A 20980-nucleotide genomic window follows, 5' to 3' on the forward strand; every position below is an offset into this window, starting at 1 on the left:
TAGTAATGGAAAAGATAGATATTAGTTATTAGTGATATTTTTCTGATATTCATTCATTCAGAAATCTGACGTACTATGCTAGGACCCTCTTAGACAATTCGACTAATTATAAGGTTATTAGTGAAATTTTACAAGTTTCAAGTTACAAATTACCGGTATCAATAAATAATAATCAATAATCCTTGAACAAGAATAACAAATTAGATAATTAAGAAAACTGAAATTTTTTCACGTACAAATTTTTACAAATTACTTTATTGTCACAACAAATAATTATGAAGTTATAAAGGAAAACTCTACAACCTGTAACTCGTTTACTGATATTATTGGTTGGTAAATTATTATTCATAAGTGGGCCTTGATTAGCGCCTCAATGTGAATACTAACAAGATATTGATATCGTGTAAATAAATGTATAATTTCTAAAGAAAAGTAAAGAAAAAATATTATAGATTTATTTTAAGGTAAATTTTGAAATTTGTTTCTTTGTATTGATAAAGATAGAAATTAACGAAGTGCCTCATATTATATTACGATCTAATTGAAGGGTTAAAGTCGATTTTGATATACAGCGAAAGTGATCATTAAGCATGTGTTTGCACGGAGGCTTGAAACTAACCATTGTTTTTGTCGAATCTATCACGATTCAATGTTTTCATCTTCCTCGAATTACCGAGCCACCTTTCACGACATAGCACAGTTGATTATCTACGTAGGTTTTGCGGACTTAAATAAGACGACATTCTGGACGATCAAAATATAAGATGAATTCGTGACACGCGGTAATCGTGACAGTTCGGTATGCGCGGACGCGAATTCTTGGCGCGCGACAAACAACGTAATGACCGTCAATGTTAACAGCGACGTGCTTCTACTACCAAGAAAATGAAACTAATCGACGCCACAGCCACGGCGGCGGATAGGACGCGTCTGTCCTCTTCTATTTACACACGAAACTCACGACACACGCGTTCCTTCGTACGTTGCGCGTAAAACTGGCATTCCAGGTCAAGCGTGCCTGTCGAATTTTGATTCGTCAATTTGGCGCGGGGGGGAGACAATGTCACTCTATCCGATGGAACATACAAATTTCTAAACTGCGCTCTATATTCATAACATGAATTTTATTAAATTTCATTTTTTACTAAAATTCAAGTAAATTTTTTTTATTAATAAATTTATATGCTTTTATCTATTACATATGTATATATATTTCAATAAAGATTGCAACTTTATGAATGTCAATCGAATTACACTATACCAAGAGTATAGTATACACGCGTATCGATAAAATGCCAAAATTACTTTCGAGAAGGAAGGATGAAAAAAAAGAATACTCGGTGAATACCTCCATGCAGAAACACGTTTTATCGATACAACGAATCGAATAAAGAAACGTTCTAAAGTTACCTCTGACCGGGCAGCAGGTCCTCGCCGATTAATCGAACTCGAGGGTTTCTCGCCACCTCCCGACTCGATTCGCTAACTGATTTTAAAATTGTTTTCGTCGATTCGAAAATGAGAGTCGTCGCTGGAACCGAACCGCTGGATCGAACATACAAAAAATGTTGTCCGCCAAGAGATATAGAAAAGATCCGAAATTTTCAGTGGAGAACGAACACCGTTTGATGTATGGACCGAATTCACGCGTAAGCTAGACCACGCGATTGTTATTCGATGTGTGGCCGGCCTAAGAAGAGTACTTAGTTCGCGTAGTTGAGTGCGGGCGTAATAAGACTGCCTGCTGACGGCGGTAGCGCGGTTCGTGCCCGCAAGCGGCAGCAGGCAGGGAAGCCCCTCTACCATGGCACTCTCCTGCAACTCCTCCAAGCAAGCCAGCCAGCCATCCGTGCCGACTTGCCTACCTACCAGGCCTCAGAGTAGGCCCCGGCACACCGCAGTTCCATCCTGAATCGAAATGGTCGCTTTGCTTTCCGTGCTTTGCGCGAATCACGCAAGGCCCTTCGGGCACGCTTCGCTTCGGGGGACCGAAAGGGGTCCCCACGTGCTGGATTTTGCCTCCGGCTGCACCGTCGATAAAGAAGTTTAAAATGTCATATATGTCCCCTGCAACGATCTGGCTAACAGTCAAGGTCCATGGGATAAGCAAGCGATTGTGGTATCGCGACAGGTTATTGAAAATCAGACTGCGTTAATCCGAATTCTCGTTTTACGAGACGATATCACGTGACAATCTAGATATACGAACCGTTCAGAAGCCATATTGATCAACTGCATTAATTGAAAAGCAAAGAAACGTGACAGTGTTGCAAAAACTACTTTCTTAAATATACCTTCGAATCTATATTGTATATACCATCTTTGTCTCAATAAATAAATTTACGAAGGCGAATCATATGTCGTTTAAGAATTGAAGTTTAATCTTGTACCTATGTAATATATAAAATTGAGAAATCGATAAGAAATGATTCCGGTCAGTTTCGTTTCTAAGAGATTCATATGATATTGATAAAGGAGTAAGATTATAACCAGCTTAAAACAGCTTAATTCGATTTCACTTTCTTATCGAGAAAATGGCGGTCCGAGCTTCTTTAGATTCTTCAGGAGTATCGGTTTCGTGATTAAAGCCTTCTCGATCGACTCTACCAGCACCTGTTCCTGACTGTACGGCGGAAATGGCATTCCCTCAAGATTATACACATATACAACACCTTCCACATCCGCCGCCACAAGTTGGTTACCATTTGCCGTAAAATCAACCATAATAAATCTGTTGGTATTGGGTGACGTTGTCACCGATGCAGGTTTGTATATCTTTCGTCTGATATCCCATATACAGATCTCGTTATTGACGATGCTTACTATGATCGTGGAATGGACGGGAGACCAGGCTGCGTATCGAACGCATGCCATAGTTGTGGACATAGTAATCAGTGGATCTGTCAATCCTTCTGCCCAGATTCGAATGCACCAGTCGGCGCCACAGGTCAGGAAGATTTTTGAACAAAATGGAGAGAACATCATCGAGTAAATTGGTCCATCGTGCGCTAAAAAGCTGTCTATATGTTGATATAAATAATTCGTGGAGCATTTGTAGATACAACCTTCGTCCGTACCCACGAAATAAATGGTACCCAAAGTAGGATGTTTCCGTAGTGCCAATGCCCCAGGACTTCGACTGATTGATGTATTATAAAAGTTACACTGAACAGTCCTAGTGACACCCGGCAACGTTCCCTCTATCCTGTAAACCTTCATAATCATCGACGAAGTGAAATCTTCAACGTATCGATAGCAAAACACGCAACCGTCCTGATTGCACGTATAAATTTGTTCTTGGTATTCGTATTGCTCGTCACCTGGCCACCACTGAACTTGCCAGTGCGGAGAAGTCGAAAATGTAGCTTTCTCGCTTCGCCGTACGACATTGAGATCTGGATTGCTTACGTCGATCACCTTGATTTCACCGTTGTAGTAACCGATAGCAAGTAAATTCGGCCGTTCGCGACTCCAATCGAGGTCTGACACCGGACTGTCAAAATTGTAATAACGAGCCGGTACACCAGGATTCTTCGCAGACCAAAGTAACACCAAGCCATTTTTAATTTCTGAATTAACTCGTGCCCCATATCCTACGGCTAGAATGCTTCTGTTAACGTAATTCCAGCGGAATGAAGATACTGGTCTTCCCGAAGTTTCTTCAGAATCGTGAATCCAGAGGAGGTCTGGACTGTACGTGAACTCCAAATCAAGGCTACATGGATCCTGTTTAATCAGGCCGGTGAAACGCTTTTGAGCGTGAATGAAAATGTTGTTCGATATTATACGCTCCATTACTCGTACGGCATTCCGGAAATTGATATGTTGGAATATATATATCTGCTCTTGTTCGGAGGTCTTCTTCTCGTAAATTTTTGATTTTGGTAGTTTAGCTTTCAAAGCCTACGAAAAGAAAATTAAACTTAATTGTTTGGTGTGTCTGTAAAGAAAATAAGCCTTTTATGATACTAAAAACTATTCAAACCTTTGATTGCAACATTTCTTGCAAAGATTCCTTTCTATGCACGACGAGCAAACCATTTCTTTCAATCATCAATTCAGGGGCACCATAAGCGTCGTACATCACCCAATTATTCACGAACATACCTTGATTTTTACGCCTCCTTCTGCTGAGGTGTGTTCCTCGAGATTTCGTAAGCACTTGCATGGTTTGAGTTTCGGTATCTATTAATTTCCTATTCGAACCAGGTCCTATCGTTTTATATTCGTAATTCTCGTTCTGTTCTTTAACCGCTATACCATCTGGCGTAAGTAAGTCAGCAGTTCGAGGCTGTATATCGAAAATGAAGAACGTCTCCGTTTCCCTCAAAGTGAGCGTCACAGTATCGGGTCGAATTAAGAGAATATTTGGATCTTCGCTGAATAGGCCAAAAAATGTCGAGGATGTAATTTCTATTCGTTAATGTGAAATTATAATAAAATGTCAATTATAATAAAACATTAATATTAATTCTTTGTGGATCTGATATGTGTATAATTTATTTATACAAATAAAAGTCATATATGTACATGTTCATGTATATTTTTATTAACATCTTTAAATAATAGATACGTCCCCAAAGAGTCAATACGTATCATAATCCTAATAACAGCCTTAAAATGCTTAAAATACCTTATTTTATAAATTATAAATTAGCTATTTAATGTTTTTAAAACACCTTTTTGAACTATGTATATAAAATTTTATAATATCTAATTATAATACTCGTATCCAAAATTACCTAGGTAGATAAAATTGAGGGGGAACTTTATCTTCATCATCATCATCATCATCAAAATCATCTGTTTGAGTGGATAATAAACTTTCAAACAGAATATCATCCGTTGTCATCGAACCGGAAGGAACTGAGGAGGTTCTGATGATCATAGAGGAACTTTCTTTCACTGCAATGCTTAAACCGGAAAGGATGGACAGTGTACCGACACTGCCGGTCTGGGATAATCCGATTGTTTCGAATGCAGTTATCTGTTTCTCGTCAAGCGAACTGTAGGTTGGATGGCTTAGTAATTTTGGAGTGACATCAACGTCATCCTCTATCACACGGAGTGCCTGACGTTGTTGTAAAATAACTGAGGTTAGGTTTTTGCCCGCGATCTTACGCGTCTTTCCTGCTGCGTTGAGCTTAAACTTCGACGAAATTGGGCTTTCGAATCTGCTGCTTTGATCCCTCGAGGTAATTTGTGGAGATCCTACTTCGTTTACTTTCATTCTGACAAATAATAGTTTTCATGTTGTTATACCTTCTATCACACGTCTGTATATACATTTACTAAAACTTGGTAAAAGATTTCATTTCGTTGATACCTGTAACTGTACTGAATTATCCACAAGCAAATAGAATAATTACGAAGTATTGAAAATTAAACCATGTATACTTTGGCATTATATCATGCTGAGAACCAGTCTCATTAATTACGCCTTTTATTTTTCATGTTGAATGCTTTTACTTTGTTATTAGACCATTTTGTCATGTTACGATGGAGAACGTATTGAACCGTACAGTCGTTTTCAATTCCATGGTGATAATAGAAATCAATTTTAGACACAGTTATGTCGATATTTTGGACTGTTTATAAAAATTGTTACCTTTTAATTGTATAATACAATGTTAATAAATATACATGAATTTCGAGTAATTTGTTATTTTTCTACATGTGATTTATGGAAACTATTAATGTATGATTAAATGACTGATTAAATTCATTAATTTACTTATATGTCTTTTCATTTGATACATTGGCATTAGGATCATCAATCAAGTAATTAATATAAAATGAAAAAATGTTTATTATAAATACACATTGTTTTTTATTATTATATATTTATGTAATAATATTTTTCATTTAAATTGCATCTATCGCGCGCTCTCTTAGTGTATCTCAGAAGCTAATCGAATCGTATCACATATACAGTCGATAAAAAGAGATTTTGCGATTGTGTTACGGCGTTAATCAAGTAGTGGATTTAAATAATCATATTAAGATTACGGCAGAATAATTGTAACGGTAGTCGAAGTTACAGTTGGAAATAATAAAACGCAAGCCGTTCGTACTAGCAATTGTCAGCGATAACATTACCATAGATAAATACAAACGCATTGCTGACAAATCTCTTACGTGTAGTTTCGAACATCCGCTTCGTGAAAAATCATGAAAATCATTTGATAGGACTTGCGCAATTGCGGTTACGGTGAACGTGATATATCAGATCATTTTGGAAGCAGAGTTAAGTTTGCAGAAGAATATATCGCTGACGGAGACTCCGCAGTCAAAAGGCTAAAGTAAGTGACATGAATTGTGTCAGCAATGGCAGATACAACTCCATTAGTATTTTGATCAGGCTTTCGATCTCTGATTGCCAAACACCACCTAGTGAACGTTAATCGCTGTTCAATATTCAAATAATATTTTCAACAAGTATCATATGTGACAGCTTATTGCTTTCTGTAGGGAATATACTAAACACAATTAATTTTTCTTGTATCTTGACTTTTGCGTTTCTATCGTGGACATATGACATATGACTTCCGATTACACGGATACATAATACGTCAGACAGTACTGAATTCAGAAAAATACGATGTTAAAATAACTATAAATGGAAATTTCATATTTATACGAACTGCATAACCTTTAACATTTTACTTTTTCGAGGAATGTCATTGATTTCTTAAAGTAGTTTTTTGACATTTACGTTTATACAAAATGTCAGTGATTTCGTAAAATTGTTTTTCTTTCCATGCGATAATGTCGTCAGTGTCAGGTGATAAGAAATATACATATATTGTTCAAATCTTGTTTTCCTTCATATTGTTGTATATCAATATAAATTAATGTTATACAATTTTTAATTTTTACTTGTTAAGTTATACGTGGAAGCATTTTTACATTTTAAATAAACAACCTTTTGAATTTTGATATCTTGTAAGCTCTTGTTAAGATCAATTGTATTTCCATTAAGAGTTCTTCGATATGAGTGCCACAAGGGAACAAGCAGGGCCATCCAAACCATGGGATTCTACCACAGAAGAAAAGGAAAAGGATAATCGAACTTTTGAATGCAATATATGTCTTGATACTGCAAAAAATGCTGTTATCAGCATGTGTGGTCATTTATTTTGGTAAGGATATTGTCAATATATTATACGTTTATAGTATCTTTTATGTTTCAATATCTTTGTAATAACAGATATCATATCATACATTTATATATGTACTTATTTGTATGTTTAGTTGGCCTTGTCTGCATCAATGGTTAGAGACACGTCCAACAAGACAAATGTGTCCTGTCTGTAAAGCTGCGATCAGCAAAGATAAAGTCATTCCATTATATGGACGTGGAGATACGAAACAAGAAGATCCAAGGTATATTATATTTTTGTTTCTTATAATTATATATGATCGATTTGACAACATATTTAATGTTATATTTTATTGTTTTAGGAATAATGTTCCACCACGCCCTGCTGGGCAAAGAACAGAACCTGAAAATAATATTGGATTTTCTAGTTTTGGGTTTGGAGAAGGTTCTTACATGTCATTTGGTATCGGAACATTTCCATTTGCATTTTTCACATCTACATTTAATTTTGGAGAAACACGACCAACTGCAGGTAAAATGTTCTTCACAAACTAACTTTATGTGTATGATTACTGTCTAATAAGATTGAATTAAAATATGTATTTTTACATAGCTGCTAGAGGAACACCGCAGTATGAAGAAGAACAATTCCTTTCGAAAGTATTTCTGTGGGTGGCTTTGATATTTGTTTGTTGGCTCTTGATGGCGTAACATTTTGTTAAACCATATTACTTGCTCCGTATCTTGTAATCCTACACCACTTGCTGAATTGATTCATTACATTTTTATTAATACATCGATCTTTCCTCGTTTGTGTAATCGTTTGTTACTCACTACAGTAACTATACCTGCTTGAATAAACAAATGGATTTTGTCAGAGCTATAATAACACTTTTATTTGTACGTATACACATATATACACATGTATTTTATTTGTACATAAATAAGTATATTCAAGCAGATAGTTTTCTTGTTTTTAGGATTTCTGAAACCTATTCTTATGATATTTATGTATATATTACTTTTAGATACGTAAGATATATCTACTCTATGCAAAACATTTACAATTGGTTTAAGACAAAAACCTAGTGATTACATTTATTATATCAAAGTGGACCTATACGGTTTTTACTAATTATTAATATAAATAGTGTATATATAATCTATAGTTTTTTAAACAGATTAATAACAAACGCAAAGTAAACAGAATAAAAATAAATATATCGCTATATAATATATAATACTGTAATATATCATTATTATCAATGAAAGTATGTATGCTAGTAGTTTATAAATCTAGCTTATTTATTTTTCTGCTGTTATTTGTATTGTGGTTATGGAAATAGAAGGAAAGACAATTACAAAACCGGAAAACTATGGTCATATAGTCAAAGAAGCCAAGTTTTTTTTGTATTCTTATTCAATGAGTGACAAATTATTATACTGAATGGATATCAACATTCCATATACAGTAATATTGATACTGGAAAGTTGATTGACTTGAAAGTGTAGCGTTTTTAATTTAATTTAATATCGTTGTCATTCGTTAAATATAATACGTAATTTTTTAAAAATTTAATATTGTAAACTATCTTACATGTTTATTTAATATATTATTGCTAAAATAAATTAAAGGTGAAAAAATGTAACTAACGTTCTTTTGATGAAATCCTTTAAACTTCTGTAGCTATAGCTTTTATTAGAGATAATAGTAAGTATACATATTTAATAACACAAACAATTTAATTGCAGTGCACTGTAATATTTCGAACATAGGTAGATATATGACACAAATTAAAATAGTAAATTATTCTACATAAGTTATTGAATGTATGTTAGGTAATTTTGTTACAATATTATATCTTTGTCTTTCACTTTGTGCAAATTTTTTTATCTCCAGCTTGTTGTTTGTCTTCTGTGTCTTACATAAATAATTCAATGTTGCAGTAAAAAAGAAACAATATTGTGCAAATTATGACTAAAATAAATATGCACGGGATACCCTACTACAGAAGTTTCAGTTGTATCAGAAGCTGTCACAAATAAAATTATTTTTATTTGTAGTGAAATAAATAATTAATTCGAAATCGTCATTAAATTCTAGTTTCTTTTAATGCACTATAGTACATTAGTTATATCCATCCTTATTTATTAAGAGTTTATTAATTTTGTTCATAAAATATTTTTATTTGTCCAAGCCAGACAACTAAAACTTTTGAGTAAAGAAACCCAAGCATCCCATAATGATCAATTTTGTCACATTATGGATCTAGTAGTTATATCACAGATTACAGCTCCACAGGAAGATAATATAATACTCCCTCATCTATGTGAAAATGAGGTACTCAAAGACAGTAACTTGTGCATCAAAAGGTCCTTATATTGTTTACTATTTTGTGCTCTAATTATTTTTCAACTATAAACTATTTAACAGAGTGCAATATATATATACATGTACATATATATAATGCTCCCTTTTTAATACTTTACATATACCAACTTTGGACCTGAATTATATCTACTACCTCTTTACGGTAATTAGTATTTATTAAAATTCAATTTAATTTAGAAAGGTAGTAAGTACCTGTTTCTATTTATAAATAAACATAAAAACATACTACAATCAACAAAATGGTCATGATTATATCCATGATTATATTCATAGACATGATTATCAGAATAAGTCATTTTGTAACAGATATTGTAAAATGACTTTTTAAATTTATAGATATTTATTTATACACACTTCATTTATTTTTATATCTCATCTTTTGATGCCTTTTTCGTAAAGCCTTTAGAAATTAAGAGATTATTGCATTCTTCCCGTGTCAAACTTGACAAAGGTAATCTCTCTATTTCCTGAAAAGTGAAAACGTTCAATTATCTTACATAATACTCGTGTATTAAATTTATTGTACCTCTTCATTATCATTAAAGAGAAGCAGTTCTGGAACTGCACCTGGAATATGTTTAAATTCGACGTTATTACTAGGAAAAGTTATAAGGATTTATACAATTAACTCTTATTCTTCACAAAAGAAATTGTAATTAGGTAGAATTAAATAAAGATTTTTTTTAATATTATAAGATAGTTATCTTTCACACACATGTAAACATTATATTACAATGTATATAGAACAATAGTAAAAGTTTAAATATGATAAAAAAAATGAAGACTTAAAGAAATTAAGTATTCCACATTCAAAATTCTTGTGTAATATTAATTATCCGTTTTTGATCATAAATGAGATACTTCTGAAGAAGTAAAATCAAAAAGTTGATTCTTTAACTGAAACGACTTTTGTAATATATGAATGTATATATGATAGTTTAATAATTTTTAAGGGATAAATTTTAAAGGATACTAGTTAGGTAAATCTTCAAAGATAAATTGTTTAACATCTGGGAGCCGACTTAGACGACAACCACTGCAACTCTGGAAAAAATCTGGTTTTTTGAACTGTCCTAATTTGATTTAAAGTCATGGCATGTTGTTGTAATAAGGTTTGTGCTAATGAAAATAAATATATTTAATACCTCAACTCTTGCAGATGCATAATAAATGTCTGTTGAATTAATATTAGAAGTTGCAAAAGCGACAGCAAAGAATAAATGTGTAGCTTCCAAAGGAGCCATGTTTACCTCACTAAAACGGAAGTCTTACTGAAGCCTAGAGCTGAGGGCTTATATCAGAGAGTGCTTATACTAAGATAACGTTACTCATCTTTGAGATTATTAAGTATGACCTCTATGTACTGAAGTATCTAAACATTTCCTTTCCAACATACATCCAAAAATTCTCAAAGATTTTTAGTATCGTTTAATCCCTATGCAAATAACGTTTATTCGAAAAAATATAATTACTTGTGAGAATTCTGCTTATTAAAATTTTTTTTTATCAAAATTATTTTACTTTATATTTTATACTCAGACACATATTATTACAGACACATGCATATAAAAATTTGTTTCTATGTTATTATAATTGTATAAAATACGCTAAAACACAAATAATGTATTTCAATTTATATAGAAGCTACTAATAGAAGGGGAAATATCCCCACTACTGTTAGTAGTATAATATAGTAAATTGCAACTTAAGCGTCATGCGCAGTAAGTACATCTCGTGTGTGTGAAAATGGCGCTCTCTTGTGCGAGTAAGTTTTTTCTTCTTTATATAATAACTTTTAATCGGTAATAAAAAAATTTATATTAATTTCATGTTTTTGATATTATATAATAATAATGGAAATGAATTGGTCATTTTTGCAACAAAGTTTATGATTTATACCGGCAAGAGTTGAACATAACCTAGAATATTTTTCGTTATTACTGATAAATAAATATGTAATTTTGTGTGTAGTTTCTAACGAAGTCCCGGAACACCCGGTCGTATCTCCAGTATCTGGTTCCATATTTGAAAAACGTTTAATTGAAAAATATTTAGCTGAGAATGGAGTGGATCCCATAACTGGAAAGGAATTAACTGTAGATCAACTTATAGATATCAAAAGTATATTTCTTGCTTTTTTTATATATTTGTCTTTGAATATCACATCCAGTTATCAATAATATTCTTGTTATTTTGCAGCAACTGCAATAGTTAAACCTAAACCACCAAGTGCCACATCAATTCCAGCTATATTGAAAATTTTACAAGATGAGTGGGATGCTGTTATGTTACATTCATTTACGCTTAGGCAACAACTTCAAACAGCTAGACAGGAACTATCTCACTCTTTATATCAACATGATGCAGCATGCCGTGTAATTGCTAGATTGACAAAAGAAGTAACAGCAGCCAGAGAAGCTTTAGCAACGTTGAAACCTCAGGCTGGAATTGTTCAGGCTACTACTATCCCACAACCTGTATGAACAAAATTATATTAATTTTATTTATACATCATATCAAGAATGTTTGCTGATAAACTACATGATCCTGCAGGCACTTGCAGTAGAAGCTGGAGGTACAGCTGCTCAACCTATGGAACAAGCTGGTATTACTGAAGATGTAATACAAAAACTTCAAGAAAGGGCAACGGTACTCACTCAGGAAAGGAAACGTCGTGGACGTTCGGTCCCTGAAGATCTACTTCCACAAGATAGTATTCGCGCATTTCAAACACTTGCGTCACATCCTGTAATATTGTGTTCCTTCATTTATGTAAGAAATTTTTCATACTTTGTTATTATTGTTACTTATTTATTTTTAAGGGTCTCCATTCAGCCAGTGTTCCTGGTATACTTGCACTTGACATTCACAGTGCAGATACCAGTAAAATCTTAACAGGTGGTGCTGATAAAAATGCCACAGTATTTAACAAAGATACAGAGCAAGTTGTTGCAATATTAAAGGGACACACTAAAAAGGTATAAACTATTTCTTTTTTCAATTCTATTCCTAAAATCCTTAAATGATTAACATTTTCATATAATATTTAGGTTACTAGAGTAATTTATCATCCAGAAGAAGATATTGTAATGACTGCATCACCTGATACTACAATACGTGTATGGAATGTAGGAACCAGTCAAACAACTTTGTTATTAAAAGCTCATGATGCCCCTGTGACTGGATTATCCTTACACCCAACAGGCGATTATTTATTAAGTTCATCATTGGATCAACATTGGGCATTCTCTGATATACGTACTGGTAGATTATTGACTAAGGTATACTTCCCAAAAAAAAGGCTACAACTATATCTAAACTTTTGTTTTATGTATTATATATACATATATTACTTTAATATGTATAGGTTGCTGGACAAGCTAGCCAACCATTAACCACGGCTCAGTTTCACCCTGATGGATTGATCTTTGGCACTGGGACTCAGGATTCGCAAGTGAAAATTTGGGATTTAAAGGAACAATCAAATGTAGCTAATTTCCCAGGCCATTCAGGTCCAATTACGGCAATTAGTTTCTCTGAAAATGGTTATTATTTAGCTACTGCTGCAGAGGATTCTTGTGTGAAACTTTGGGATTTGCGTAAACTAAAGAACTTTAAAACCCTTCAATTAGAAGAATCGTATGAAGTTAAAGATATTTGCTTTGATCAAAGTGGAACATATTTGGCAGTAGCTGGAACAGACGTAAGGTAAAAATTATCTCATGTAACATATACAAGTTCAATTATATCAGTAATAATTTCTTATATGTTAATATTTCCATTCTTGCTTTCAGAGTGTACTTGTGTAAACAGTGGCAAGAACTGAAAGTGCTTAATGACCATACGGCAGCCGCAACTGGTGTTCGTTTTGGAAAACATGCGCAGTATATAGCGTCGACTAGTATGGACAGAACTTTAAAACTTTATGGTTTACCTTAAGCATTTAGTGACTAAAATACTATAGATAATTTAAGAAGAATTAAAATTAGAGTTTATAGTATATATTACTGATCATCGCTAACACGATTTTTATCATGGCTATCTATGTTCGAAAAATCACTCAATTTGATGGACAGTTAGAACTGTGAATGATTGCTGTAAGTCTCATAATTGAAACTGAACCTAAATGTAATTGTAATAATGATTTATGGAACCCTTGATAATTATTTCACTTACCTTGATAGTCATATTTTTACGAGTCTCAAGTCTTAAGTTCTGATAATTGGTACCAATTAAAATCCTTCGAAAACGCCTAATTTATATAACACATGATCATATAGGTAATAAAGGAAATTGCTTTCTAAGCCCAAGGGAGATGTATATTTATCCAAGTCTCTCTTTCAAACTGTTAAGTGTTTCCAAAATATCACAGCTGTGACAAACATTTTTAACGGTGATCATTAATAGCATAGTATTATAAAATCAATATTATTTTTATGAAGAAAATGTAAAACAAACATTTTCGTTTATCATCTGTATCCATTATTCAGGATATCGTTTAAAGTGATAAAATACAATTTATTCAAGTATAAGAAATAAAATGCCATTTTCTATATAATTCTGCGATTCTATTTTGAAAAGTTGAAAGTATTACGGAACGAAGTGGTCCACACGTACACAGTTCGATAATTTACTTGGACGATCTTATGGCGCCACTAGTCACGTGCTTTTTAACCTAACCTAATATCCTTTGTCCTCAATATTCAGTCTCGAATCAAATTAATAACAATGGCCGTCGTAGTTGTCTGTCATTCAGATGTATACCCGGATTATGTGATGGTGAGAAACGTGTGGCGACTGCGAGTGGCAATCGCTGCCGATCGGTCAGAGTGATTATAACGCGAATGAAATCAACGTGACGTGTAATGCTGTAAAGGATGATTTTCTAGTGGGTGGTTGTAATCGCAGTGTCAACTAGAGTGACCACACGGATGACCAGCTGACAATGTTTTGTCATTAGCATAATTTAGTGTTTAGCGGGTGGTCCGGGTAAATCAAGAATGTTTAAAGCTGAGGAACCATCCAGAGACAGCTTCCTTCAGCAAATGAAGGCCGCTAGGGAAGAAAGGGCCCATGAGAAAGACAGAGAAGCTGCTGTCATTTTAATTCAGGCTTATGTTAGGGGATGGTTGACCCGTAAAAGAATATTGTGAGTTTTTTAATCGTTTTTAAATATCGATGTCTGCTTACGATAATTATATGACTTTTCAAATCATATTTGGGGTTGGCGTTTAAATCAATTTTTGTTATACATATAACTATAGTCATTTAATCGCTTATCGGTATTTATTTACATTCGGTAATCTTCCGTTTATCGAATGCGCATATATTTCTTCGCCACAAAAATATAGGAAATTTGTGTTAATGTAATTTTGCTAATTTTTTATGCTCTTTGTGTATTGTAAAAAGAAACTAGATATAAAATAGTAGAGCAACAAATGTGATTTTCAGGGAAGAGTTTGATACGAATTTTCTGAATGATGGTGGCACAGAAACAAATATAAAGTTAAAACCTGCTTTGGACGTGTATAAGATTATTTTTAAATTTTTGTATATATATAAGAAAGAAAAGGTTCAAGAAAGAATAGAAAAGCTATGTAGGTATGTATGCATAAAAGATATTTATGTCGAATGTAGATAAGGGAAGAAAGATAAAAAATTTAAAAAACGTATAAGAAAATTAAAAAGAGTAAATATTTCAGATATTTAGTGTTGACTCTAGATTCTGAGTCTCCAGAAATTTCTTATGTAGGACTTGTATTAAGCAAAGATCGCTATATATCATGGATATCACAGATGAAAACAATATTATTTTATTGTTTGACTGGTTTAGATAATCTTAAACCAGAAAGAGTGTCTGACCATAAATCCATCCATTTGAGATTACATACATTAGTTAGTTTTACATCACCAGGAACATGGGCAATTCAGAAAGTAGAAGGAATGGAAAAACTCAAAGCTGGTATGAATCAGCTTTGTGCAAACATAATGGGCCACCTAGTCAACAAGGGGTTTTATCCCATTATGCAAGTGATTATCCTATTAATAGTAGTTTTATTATTCAGTGTTTGTTTTTACAAAGTATTTGTTTTTGTTATGATACTTGATCTTGTTTTAGGCATTTCTAGTAAAAGGATTGGGTAGAGTGGAAATTGCTTTAAAACCAATTGCACTTTCAGCAGCAGTTACATTAGCACTGAGACCATTAATCTCCTCTCAGATGTCAGATAAATTGGTTTCATTGTTTTTAATTAATATTTTTAGCGTACCTGCATTGGTCTATCATCTGAATAGTATATCATCAGTAGTGCGTAATAATTAATATATGAATTCCAAATGATATTTCACAGCATATAATATTCTTTATAATATAATTTTAGTGTATTACATCATTTATTACAAACAATTTATTTGCAAGGAGCCTGGAATTATTGAACTCGGAGCAAAATTTACGAATAGTATTTAATGCTCTGGAAGGTAGTTATGCACTGTGTTTGTTGGCTAATTTAATACAGTTAGCTAATATTGAAAGAGATGAAGTGTTAAAAGAATTGTACTTTCCATCTTTTACGGTACAGACTTATTGCATAATATACAATCTTTATGTAGATCTGAAAACAAACTTCATTTTTAAATAAATTTTATAGTTTGTTGTAACAAAAATGTTGGAGGCATGTCAGCAATATGTAGTTGCAAAACAAAGTAATTTAACTCACTGGCATCCTATTCTTGGTTGGCTTGCACAAAAGGTTGATACATATTTACAAGAACCTATTCCATATGTTAAATCACAATTAGCCTGTTTGTGGACAGGAAGAATAGTTTCACAGTTGATTGGTAATGAAAGGGTTTTTGTATCTATAAACAAGTATTCATTAGAGTTAATATTAGAAATTACAATACAATTTTTATAGGCCAACCTTTAACAGAACTTATTGAAAAAGAGATACCCCCATCAGTAGAACAACAGAGTACATCTGTTGGTACCAACATTTTCAGAAGAGCATTTTTGGAAGCACGTACAAATAGGAATAATAACACTAAAAATTATAGGAAATTGGGAAGTGCAGAAACTACTAGAATAGCTTTAATTTGTTCCCTTTATCAAATTGCTTTACATACACTTACACAAATGAAAATGGAAATATTGACTGGTAAGTATTAAGAATATGTTGAATATTATGTATATAAAATGAATAATATGTTGATAGTTATACATGTATCTATTATAAAATAGGTTTATGTTATCAAGATAAAATTTTATACCATATGTATTTATTCTTGGGAACACTGGGTCCACATTGTGGTTTAAAAGCATTTTTGGACCATTTAGCTGCTAATACAAAATGTACAGCACCTGAATTTCAAATGTTGATATTATTTTCTGATTGTATGACACATTATGTTACGTAAGTTTATGCTATACATATGGAAATAAACTACAAAAACGACTGCATCAATAATCTACTTATGTATATGTTTGATTAGAATTTTAGATGATATGGAAATGTATGAACAACAAGACCCGTTCAAACTTAGCGATTTTGTAACAATATCATACTTTTTAAACCAATTTCTGTATAAGGCAGTGCTTAATAATTTGTTTGGTGTGTATTATAGCCTTTACATTATATTCTTTCATAAAGTATTTCATATTGTTTTCTTCTAATGATATATAATTATAAGAGATAAATGGTTTAGCTATATACTGAAGTTTTAGATGTTCCAGATGTGAAATCAGTTCCTAATAATCCCCTCTTCACCTCTCTTCACACACTTTTAATGGCAATTTACCGCCGGGATTGTAGACGGACCTTTTGCCCGGAAGGCCACTGGTTGGCAAAGTTAAGTATTTGAAACTAATCTATTTTAACTAAATTATATCATATGATTTCAAAATGAATACGTTTTACAACAGGAAGTTCGAGTGTCTGGTTTTCTAGCAGACCTGGAGAAAGGCAGGCGAGGTGCCGCTCTTCTCCTTTCTAAAATGCCGCATGTTATTCCTCATTCGGAGCGTGTTGTGCTGTTTCGTAAGCATGTCGCTAACGAAAAAGCAGTTTTAGGTCTAACCGAAAGTGCTTGCAATAGTACTCCAACAACGCTTATTGTTGTTCACAGGTAGTGGTGGATATTCTCGTATTAAATGTATCATACCAATAGTAACATAAATATTTTGCAGAACTCGTATAGTGGAGGACGGATATCGTCAATTAGCGATGTTACCCTCTCAAGCACTTAAAGGCGTAATTAGAGTTCGTTTTGTAAACGAGCAAGGTTTAGCTGAAGCTGGTATTGACCAAGATGGAGTCTTTAAAGAATTTTTAGAGGAGACAATAAAAAAAGTTTTTGACCCATCTTTAAATTTATTTAAAGTCACTAGTGAAAATCGACTTTATCCATCTCCAACATCATCTATGCAAGATAATCATTTGCAACTCTTTGAATTTGTTGGTCGTATGCTGGGTAAAGCGGTGTACGAGGTAAATAAAAAAAAAAAAAAGAAAAATATAATTACAAGACTATAATGTCAGTTAATCATGTTCTGTAAAGAATACCTTTTATAGGGCATTGTAGTAGACGTACCTTTTGCATCTTTCTTCGTTTCCCAATTTTCTGGGCAAACAGGAGGAGCATTGTACAGTTGGCTGGACGAATTGGCTTCTTTAGATCGAGACTTATATCGGAGTCTTACTCTTGTGAAGCATTATAAAGGTGATGTTAGACAGTTAGAATTAACTTTCTCTCTTGATGAAGACGTTTTAGGCAAATTAGTTACGCACGAATTGGTTCCCGGAGGACGAGCAGTGCCGGTCACTAATGAAAATAAAATCAATTATATACACTTAATGGCCCATTTTAGAATGCACATGCAAATAAAAGATCAAACAGCGGCTTTTATCAAAGGGTTCCGTTCTATAATCAATCCTGAATGGTTGGCATTGTTTTCCACTCCAGAAGTAAGATAAACATTCTTACAAAAAAAAAGGACTAATTAGTTTTTTGAAGAAGTATTTTTTTAAAATATCTTTATTTTTAGTTACAGAGATTAATTTCGGGTGATAATGTTCCACTAGATTTACGAGATTTACGAAGACATACACAATATTATGGTGGTTTTCACGATAGTCATCGTGTGGTGTGCTGGTTATGGGATATTCTAGAAAAAGATTTTTCTGAGGAAGAAAGAGGCTTATTTTTGAAGGTATTTCGTGCGATATATGATAATTGTAAGTAATGTTTGTTTTATTTATTTCTATATCTTTATTCGTTTCATAGTTTGTCACAAGTTGTTCGAAATCACCATTATTGGGTTTCGCACACTTAGAACCACCATTTTCGATTCGTTGCGTTGAAGTTGGCGATGACGAGGATACCGGTGACACAATCGGTATGAAACTATAAACATCATATATATTTTTCATACTTTCTATTTATTCTATTTATTTTATTCATTCTTTATAAAATAGGTAGCGTAATAAGAGGATTTTTTACGATTCGTAAGAAAGATCCGCAGAATCGTCTACCTACATCGTCTACTTGCTTTAATCTTCTTAAATTACCAAATTATCAAAAGAAAAGTACCTTACGGGAGAAGTTACGTTACGCTGTCACTAGTAATACGGGCTTCGAACTTTCATAATTTTCACCTGGTTTAAGGTAATTCCAATGCATACTATATGCTCAAATTACCTAACGAAAATTTCTACGAAGTGATTGAGTGGTGCCTAACCGCCGCGAACCAAATTGTCAGGCGAGGTGTTTCTAGTAATTATGTCAGAGACTCTAGATCGAAGAAAAGCATAACTCTCATTTATATTATTTGTAAAACAAAATTTTTAAATGAATTTATTGAAACGAAATTGAAGACTCGCACAAATTTTATGAGATATTATCCATATAAAGAAACAAAGTTTTTGCTTTCCTTATCATTTTGTTATTTCTTTTTTTTTATAGTAAGAAATTTCTAATGTTCCTATCGATCAATTTGACACGAGATTAATTTATAGTTATAATAAAAAATGAATTACCTTCTTGCTGTTTCTGAAATTTTTATGAGATTTATGTCTTCTGTCTTATTTCGTATACAATCGTACTGTGTGTTGAATTTACCTTGTTTTCACAGCACATATTCAAGTTTTGAAGTTTCATTCTATAAAACTTCTCGCCAAATGGTAGATTACTTATGGTGTAAAGCACACTGTACCTCATGAGCTTAATATTGCTAATACTGTGCGCTTGTTAGTTTATAGTATCGTGAATTAATGTTAGTCTATTAAATCGATAAAATGCATGACGCGAGTGTTGAATCCGAGCCCATCGGTGCCCGGTGAATAAATAAAGAGGAGAAAAAAGAAGAAAAAAAAAAAGATAGGAAAAGGAAGAGGTCCGTAAATTTCTAAAATTGTCGAGTTATTTGAAAGTCAAGGCTCCATTTTGGGGAAAGCTATTTTCGCAAGATTTTGTACAAATTTTTGACACGATGTATAAAAAGATTTATATAATCTTGTTTGGAAATATATACGTGTATATATTGTGTCCACGGGCGCTCATGGGTTGAAAATCCATAACCGTTCGAGTGTTTAAGATCGGTTTGTTCGGATCGAACGAAGTTGTGATGTTTGTTCTCCTATTTGAGCATTTCGAGCTGAATTTCCTGTAACTGCAGTTCGTCCGTGATCTTCGATGAGCCCGAACGAACGTGAGAAAATGGAAAACGAGGGAGCATCAGGACTGTGTTATCCGCGATATAGCGAGGAATACGATATTACAGCGAAATTTATTTTTCTCGTGGTTTACGCGTAACTTCGACGAATGACTCGCGATATTGTCGGTGGAAATTCGGTCAGACCAAAGATAGAAGCCTATTTAGTGTGAAGAAGATAATTCGAGATGTAATCTTTTCATATTTTCCTATACGACCGTATGTAAGTTTTTCAGGCCTGTATTCACCGATTGTACCTATGCTGTAGAAGAGTAATAAAGAGCGAACATTTTTTAAAGAGATAGAACGATAAGTTTACAAGTAAATTAGATTAAATCGTGTACCAACTAGTTTACTAACGTCCACAATGTGAATACTAGCTAACGAATTATTTTGATTATGTATAGAAACAAGAAAACGCGGAACATAATAACTTTGGCTTTTGTTACTTTCCATCAGAGTCGATAACCAATTTCTCTTGTAATGTTAATTGTGAATACATGCCTTGCAAATATATGTACAATTGAACAAAGTAGTAGATGATACTTTCCTTTATGAATATACATACTTATCGTTGGAGCGATACATGTATGTGATAAATGTGGATATCGATACAAATATGGAGTAAGATACGAAATAAAATTGTTACGATTGTAAGATGAAACCGATGGCTTTTTATTCAATATCCGTTCTTGTTAACGCGGATCATTTTTCTATTTTAGACATTACGCTAAAAAAAGAATATACAAACACGATATAAACGAGTTTTCCTTACAATCGT

The 20980-nt window shown here is 33.1% G+C and overlaps 7 protein-coding genes and 2 long non-coding RNA genes across 12 annotated transcripts in view; 3 read left to right on the top strand and 6 right to left on the bottom strand.

The window, feature by feature from the left end:
• The window catches only part of LOC126864751 (uncharacterized), an 83055-nt gene extending 81225 nt beyond the window's left edge, over positions 1-1830 (bottom strand). Inside the window, exon 1 of one of the 2 annotated variants that reach the window (XM_050616423.1) lies at positions 1411-1830. The gene's annotated coding sequence lies outside the window, so the exon portion shown is untranslated. Of the gene's footprint in view, positions 1-619; positions 998-1410 lie in introns of those variants that run through there. The other variant, XM_050616424.1, reaches the window with a different exon arrangement.
• A 693-nt stretch (positions 1831-2523) lies between these two features.
• Positions 2524-4599, bottom strand: LOC126864552 (dynein axonemal intermediate chain 4). The gene is made up of 3 exons (XM_050616005.1): positions 4593-4599; positions 3986-4413; positions 2524-3903 (listed from the first exon to the last, which is right to left on the bottom strand). Exons 1-3 carry the CDS (start codon positions 4597-4599, stop codon positions 2524-2526), a joined length of 1815 nt encoding a protein of 604 aa, XP_050471962.1.
• Positions 4539-5665, bottom strand: LOC126864761 (uncharacterized). The gene has a single exon (XM_050616439.1). The coding sequence runs from the start codon at positions 5228-5230 to the stop codon at positions 4739-4741; it is 492 nt and encodes a 163-aa protein (XP_050472396.1). The 5' UTR covers positions 5231-5665; the 3' UTR covers positions 4539-4738.
• A 286-nt stretch (positions 5666-5951) lies between these two features.
• LOC126864657 (E3 ubiquitin-protein ligase RNF185-like) lies at positions 5952-8751 on the top strand. Of its 2 annotated transcripts, none has more exons than XM_050616207.1 (5): positions 5952-6302; positions 6983-7142; positions 7255-7386; positions 7465-7634; positions 7716-8751. In XM_050616207.1, the coding sequence occupies exons 2-5, from the start codon at positions 6994-6996 to the stop codon at positions 7811-7813; spliced, it is 549 nt and encodes a 182-aa protein (XP_050472164.1). In that variant the 5' UTR covers positions 5952-6302; positions 6983-6993; the 3' UTR covers positions 7814-8751. The 2 variants fall into 2 exon arrangements, with proteins under 2 accessions (XP_050472164.1, XP_050472163.1); XM_050616206.1 differs by lacking the exon at positions 5952-6302 and adding an exon at positions 6476-6784.
• Positions 8752-8757: 6 nt separating this feature from the next.
• LOC126864662 (selenoprotein M-like) lies at positions 8758-10930 on the bottom strand. Its single transcript, XM_050616212.1, has 4 exons — positions 10640-10930; positions 10468-10538; positions 10021-10090; positions 8758-9961 (listed from the first exon to the last, which is right to left on the bottom strand). Exons 1-4 carry the CDS (start codon positions 10736-10738, stop codon positions 9860-9862), a joined length of 342 nt encoding a protein of 113 aa, XP_050472169.1. The 5' UTR covers positions 10739-10930; the 3' UTR covers positions 8758-9859.
• Positions 10931-11105: 175 nt separating this feature from the next.
• On the top strand, positions 11106-13804 carry LOC126864647 (pre-mRNA-processing factor 19). The gene is made up of 8 exons (XM_050616190.1): positions 11106-11259; positions 11466-11615; positions 11694-11971; positions 12048-12242; positions 12317-12472; positions 12545-12775; positions 12862-13202; positions 13289-13804. The coding sequence occupies exons 1-8, from the start codon at positions 11241-11243 to the stop codon at positions 13431-13433; spliced, it is 1515 nt and encodes a 504-aa protein (XP_050472147.1). The 5' UTR covers positions 11106-11240; the 3' UTR covers positions 13434-13804.
• On the bottom strand, positions 11825-12300 carry LOC126864665 (uncharacterized). The gene is made up of 3 exons (XR_007689278.1): positions 12152-12300; positions 12036-12084; positions 11825-11969 (listed from the first exon to the last, which is right to left on the bottom strand). It is a non-coding gene; the product is annotated as an uncharacterized LOC126864665 (long non-coding RNA).
• On the bottom strand, positions 13417-14101 carry LOC126864666 (uncharacterized). The gene is made up of 2 exons (XR_007689279.1): positions 13953-14101; positions 13417-13866 (listed from the first exon to the last, which is right to left on the bottom strand). It is a non-coding gene; the product is annotated as an uncharacterized LOC126864666 (long non-coding RNA).
• Positions 14102-14210: 109 nt separating this feature from the next.
• Positions 14211-19864, top strand: LOC126864642 (ubiquitin-protein ligase E3B). 2 transcript variants are annotated; one of them, XM_050616185.1, is made up of 16 exons: positions 14211-14643; positions 14946-15095; positions 15197-15524; positions 15613-15801; positions 15875-16066; positions 16142-16331; positions 16409-16648; positions 16732-16903; positions 16983-17101; positions 17215-17343; positions 17417-17615; positions 17677-17977; positions 18062-18454; positions 18535-18699; positions 18774-18885; positions 18965-19864. In XM_050616185.1, the coding sequence occupies exons 1-16, from the start codon at positions 14495-14497 to the stop codon at positions 19135-19137; spliced, it is 3201 nt and encodes a 1066-aa protein (XP_050472142.1). In that variant the 5' UTR covers positions 14211-14494; the 3' UTR covers positions 19138-19864. The 2 variants fall into 2 exon arrangements, with proteins under 2 accessions (XP_050472142.1, XP_050472143.1); XM_050616186.1 differs by having other exon boundaries at positions 17224-17343.
• Positions 19865-20980: the final 1116 nt, after the last annotated feature.

The sequence above is a fragment of the Bombus huntii genome, chromosome 4, assembly GCF_024542735.1.
Source record: "Bombus huntii isolate Logan2020A chromosome 4, iyBomHunt1.1, whole genome shotgun sequence".
Lineage (NCBI taxonomy): Eukaryota > Metazoa > Arthropoda > Insecta > Hymenoptera > Apidae > Bombus > Bombus huntii.

What these genes read in the sequence shown, in the direction of transcription:
- LOC126864552 (XM_050616005.1), bottom strand. An exon ending in AAGAAATGTTGCAATCAAAG is followed by an intron (nt 3,904 to 3,985) that starts GTTTGAATAGTT and finishes TTCTTTTCGTAG; the next exon opens with GCTTTGAAAGCTAAACTACC.
- LOC126864761 (XM_050616439.1), bottom strand. Translation starts at nt 5,230, where the DNA reads ATGAAAGTAAACGAAGTAGGATCTCCACAAATTACCTCGAGGGATCAA.
- LOC126864657 (XM_050616206.1), top strand. An exon ending in ATGTGTGGTCATTTATTTTG is followed by an intron (nt 7,143 to 7,254) that starts GTAAGGATATTG and finishes TTGTATGTTTAG; the next exon opens with TTGGCCTTGTCTGCATCAAT. An exon ending in AGAAACACGACCAACTGCAG is followed by an intron (nt 7,635 to 7,715) that starts GTAAAATGTTCT and finishes ATTTTTACATAG; the next exon opens with CTGCTAGAGGAACACCGCAG.
- LOC126864662 (XM_050616212.1), bottom strand. Translation starts at nt 10,738, where the DNA reads ATGGCTCCTTTGGAAGCTACACATTTATTCTTTGCTGTCGCTTTTGCA. An exon ending in ATGCATCTGCAAGAGTTGAG is followed by an intron (nt 10,539 to 10,639) that starts GTATTAAATATA and finishes GATTTTTTCCAG; the next exon opens with AGTTGCAGTGGTTGTCGTCT. An exon ending in TCTTTAATGATAATGAAGAG is followed by an intron (nt 9,962 to 10,020) that starts GTACAATAAATT and finishes TTCACTTTTCAG; the next exon opens with GAAATAGAGAGATTACCTTT.
- LOC126864647 (XM_050616190.1), top strand. An exon ending in TCAACTTATAGATATCAAAA is followed by an intron (nt 11,616 to 11,693) that starts GTATATTTCTTG and finishes GTTATTTTGCAG; the next exon opens with CAACTGCAATAGTTAAACCT. An exon ending in CTACTACTATCCCACAACCT is followed by an intron (nt 11,972 to 12,047) that starts GTATGAACAAAA and finishes ATGATCCTGCAG; the next exon opens with GCACTTGCAGTAGAAGCTGG.
- LOC126864642 (XM_050616185.1), top strand. Translation starts at nt 14,495, where the DNA reads ATGTTTAAAGCTGAGGAACCATCCAGAGACAGCTTCCTTCAGCAAATG. An exon ending in GGTTTTATCCCATTATGCAA is followed by an intron (nt 15,525 to 15,612) that starts GTGATTATCCTA and finishes ATCTTGTTTTAG; the next exon opens with GCATTTCTAGTAAAAGGATT. An exon ending in ACGCTTATTGTTGTTCACAG is followed by an intron (nt 17,616 to 17,676) that starts GTAGTGGTGGAT and finishes AATATTTTGCAG; the next exon opens with AACTCGTATAGTGGAGGACG.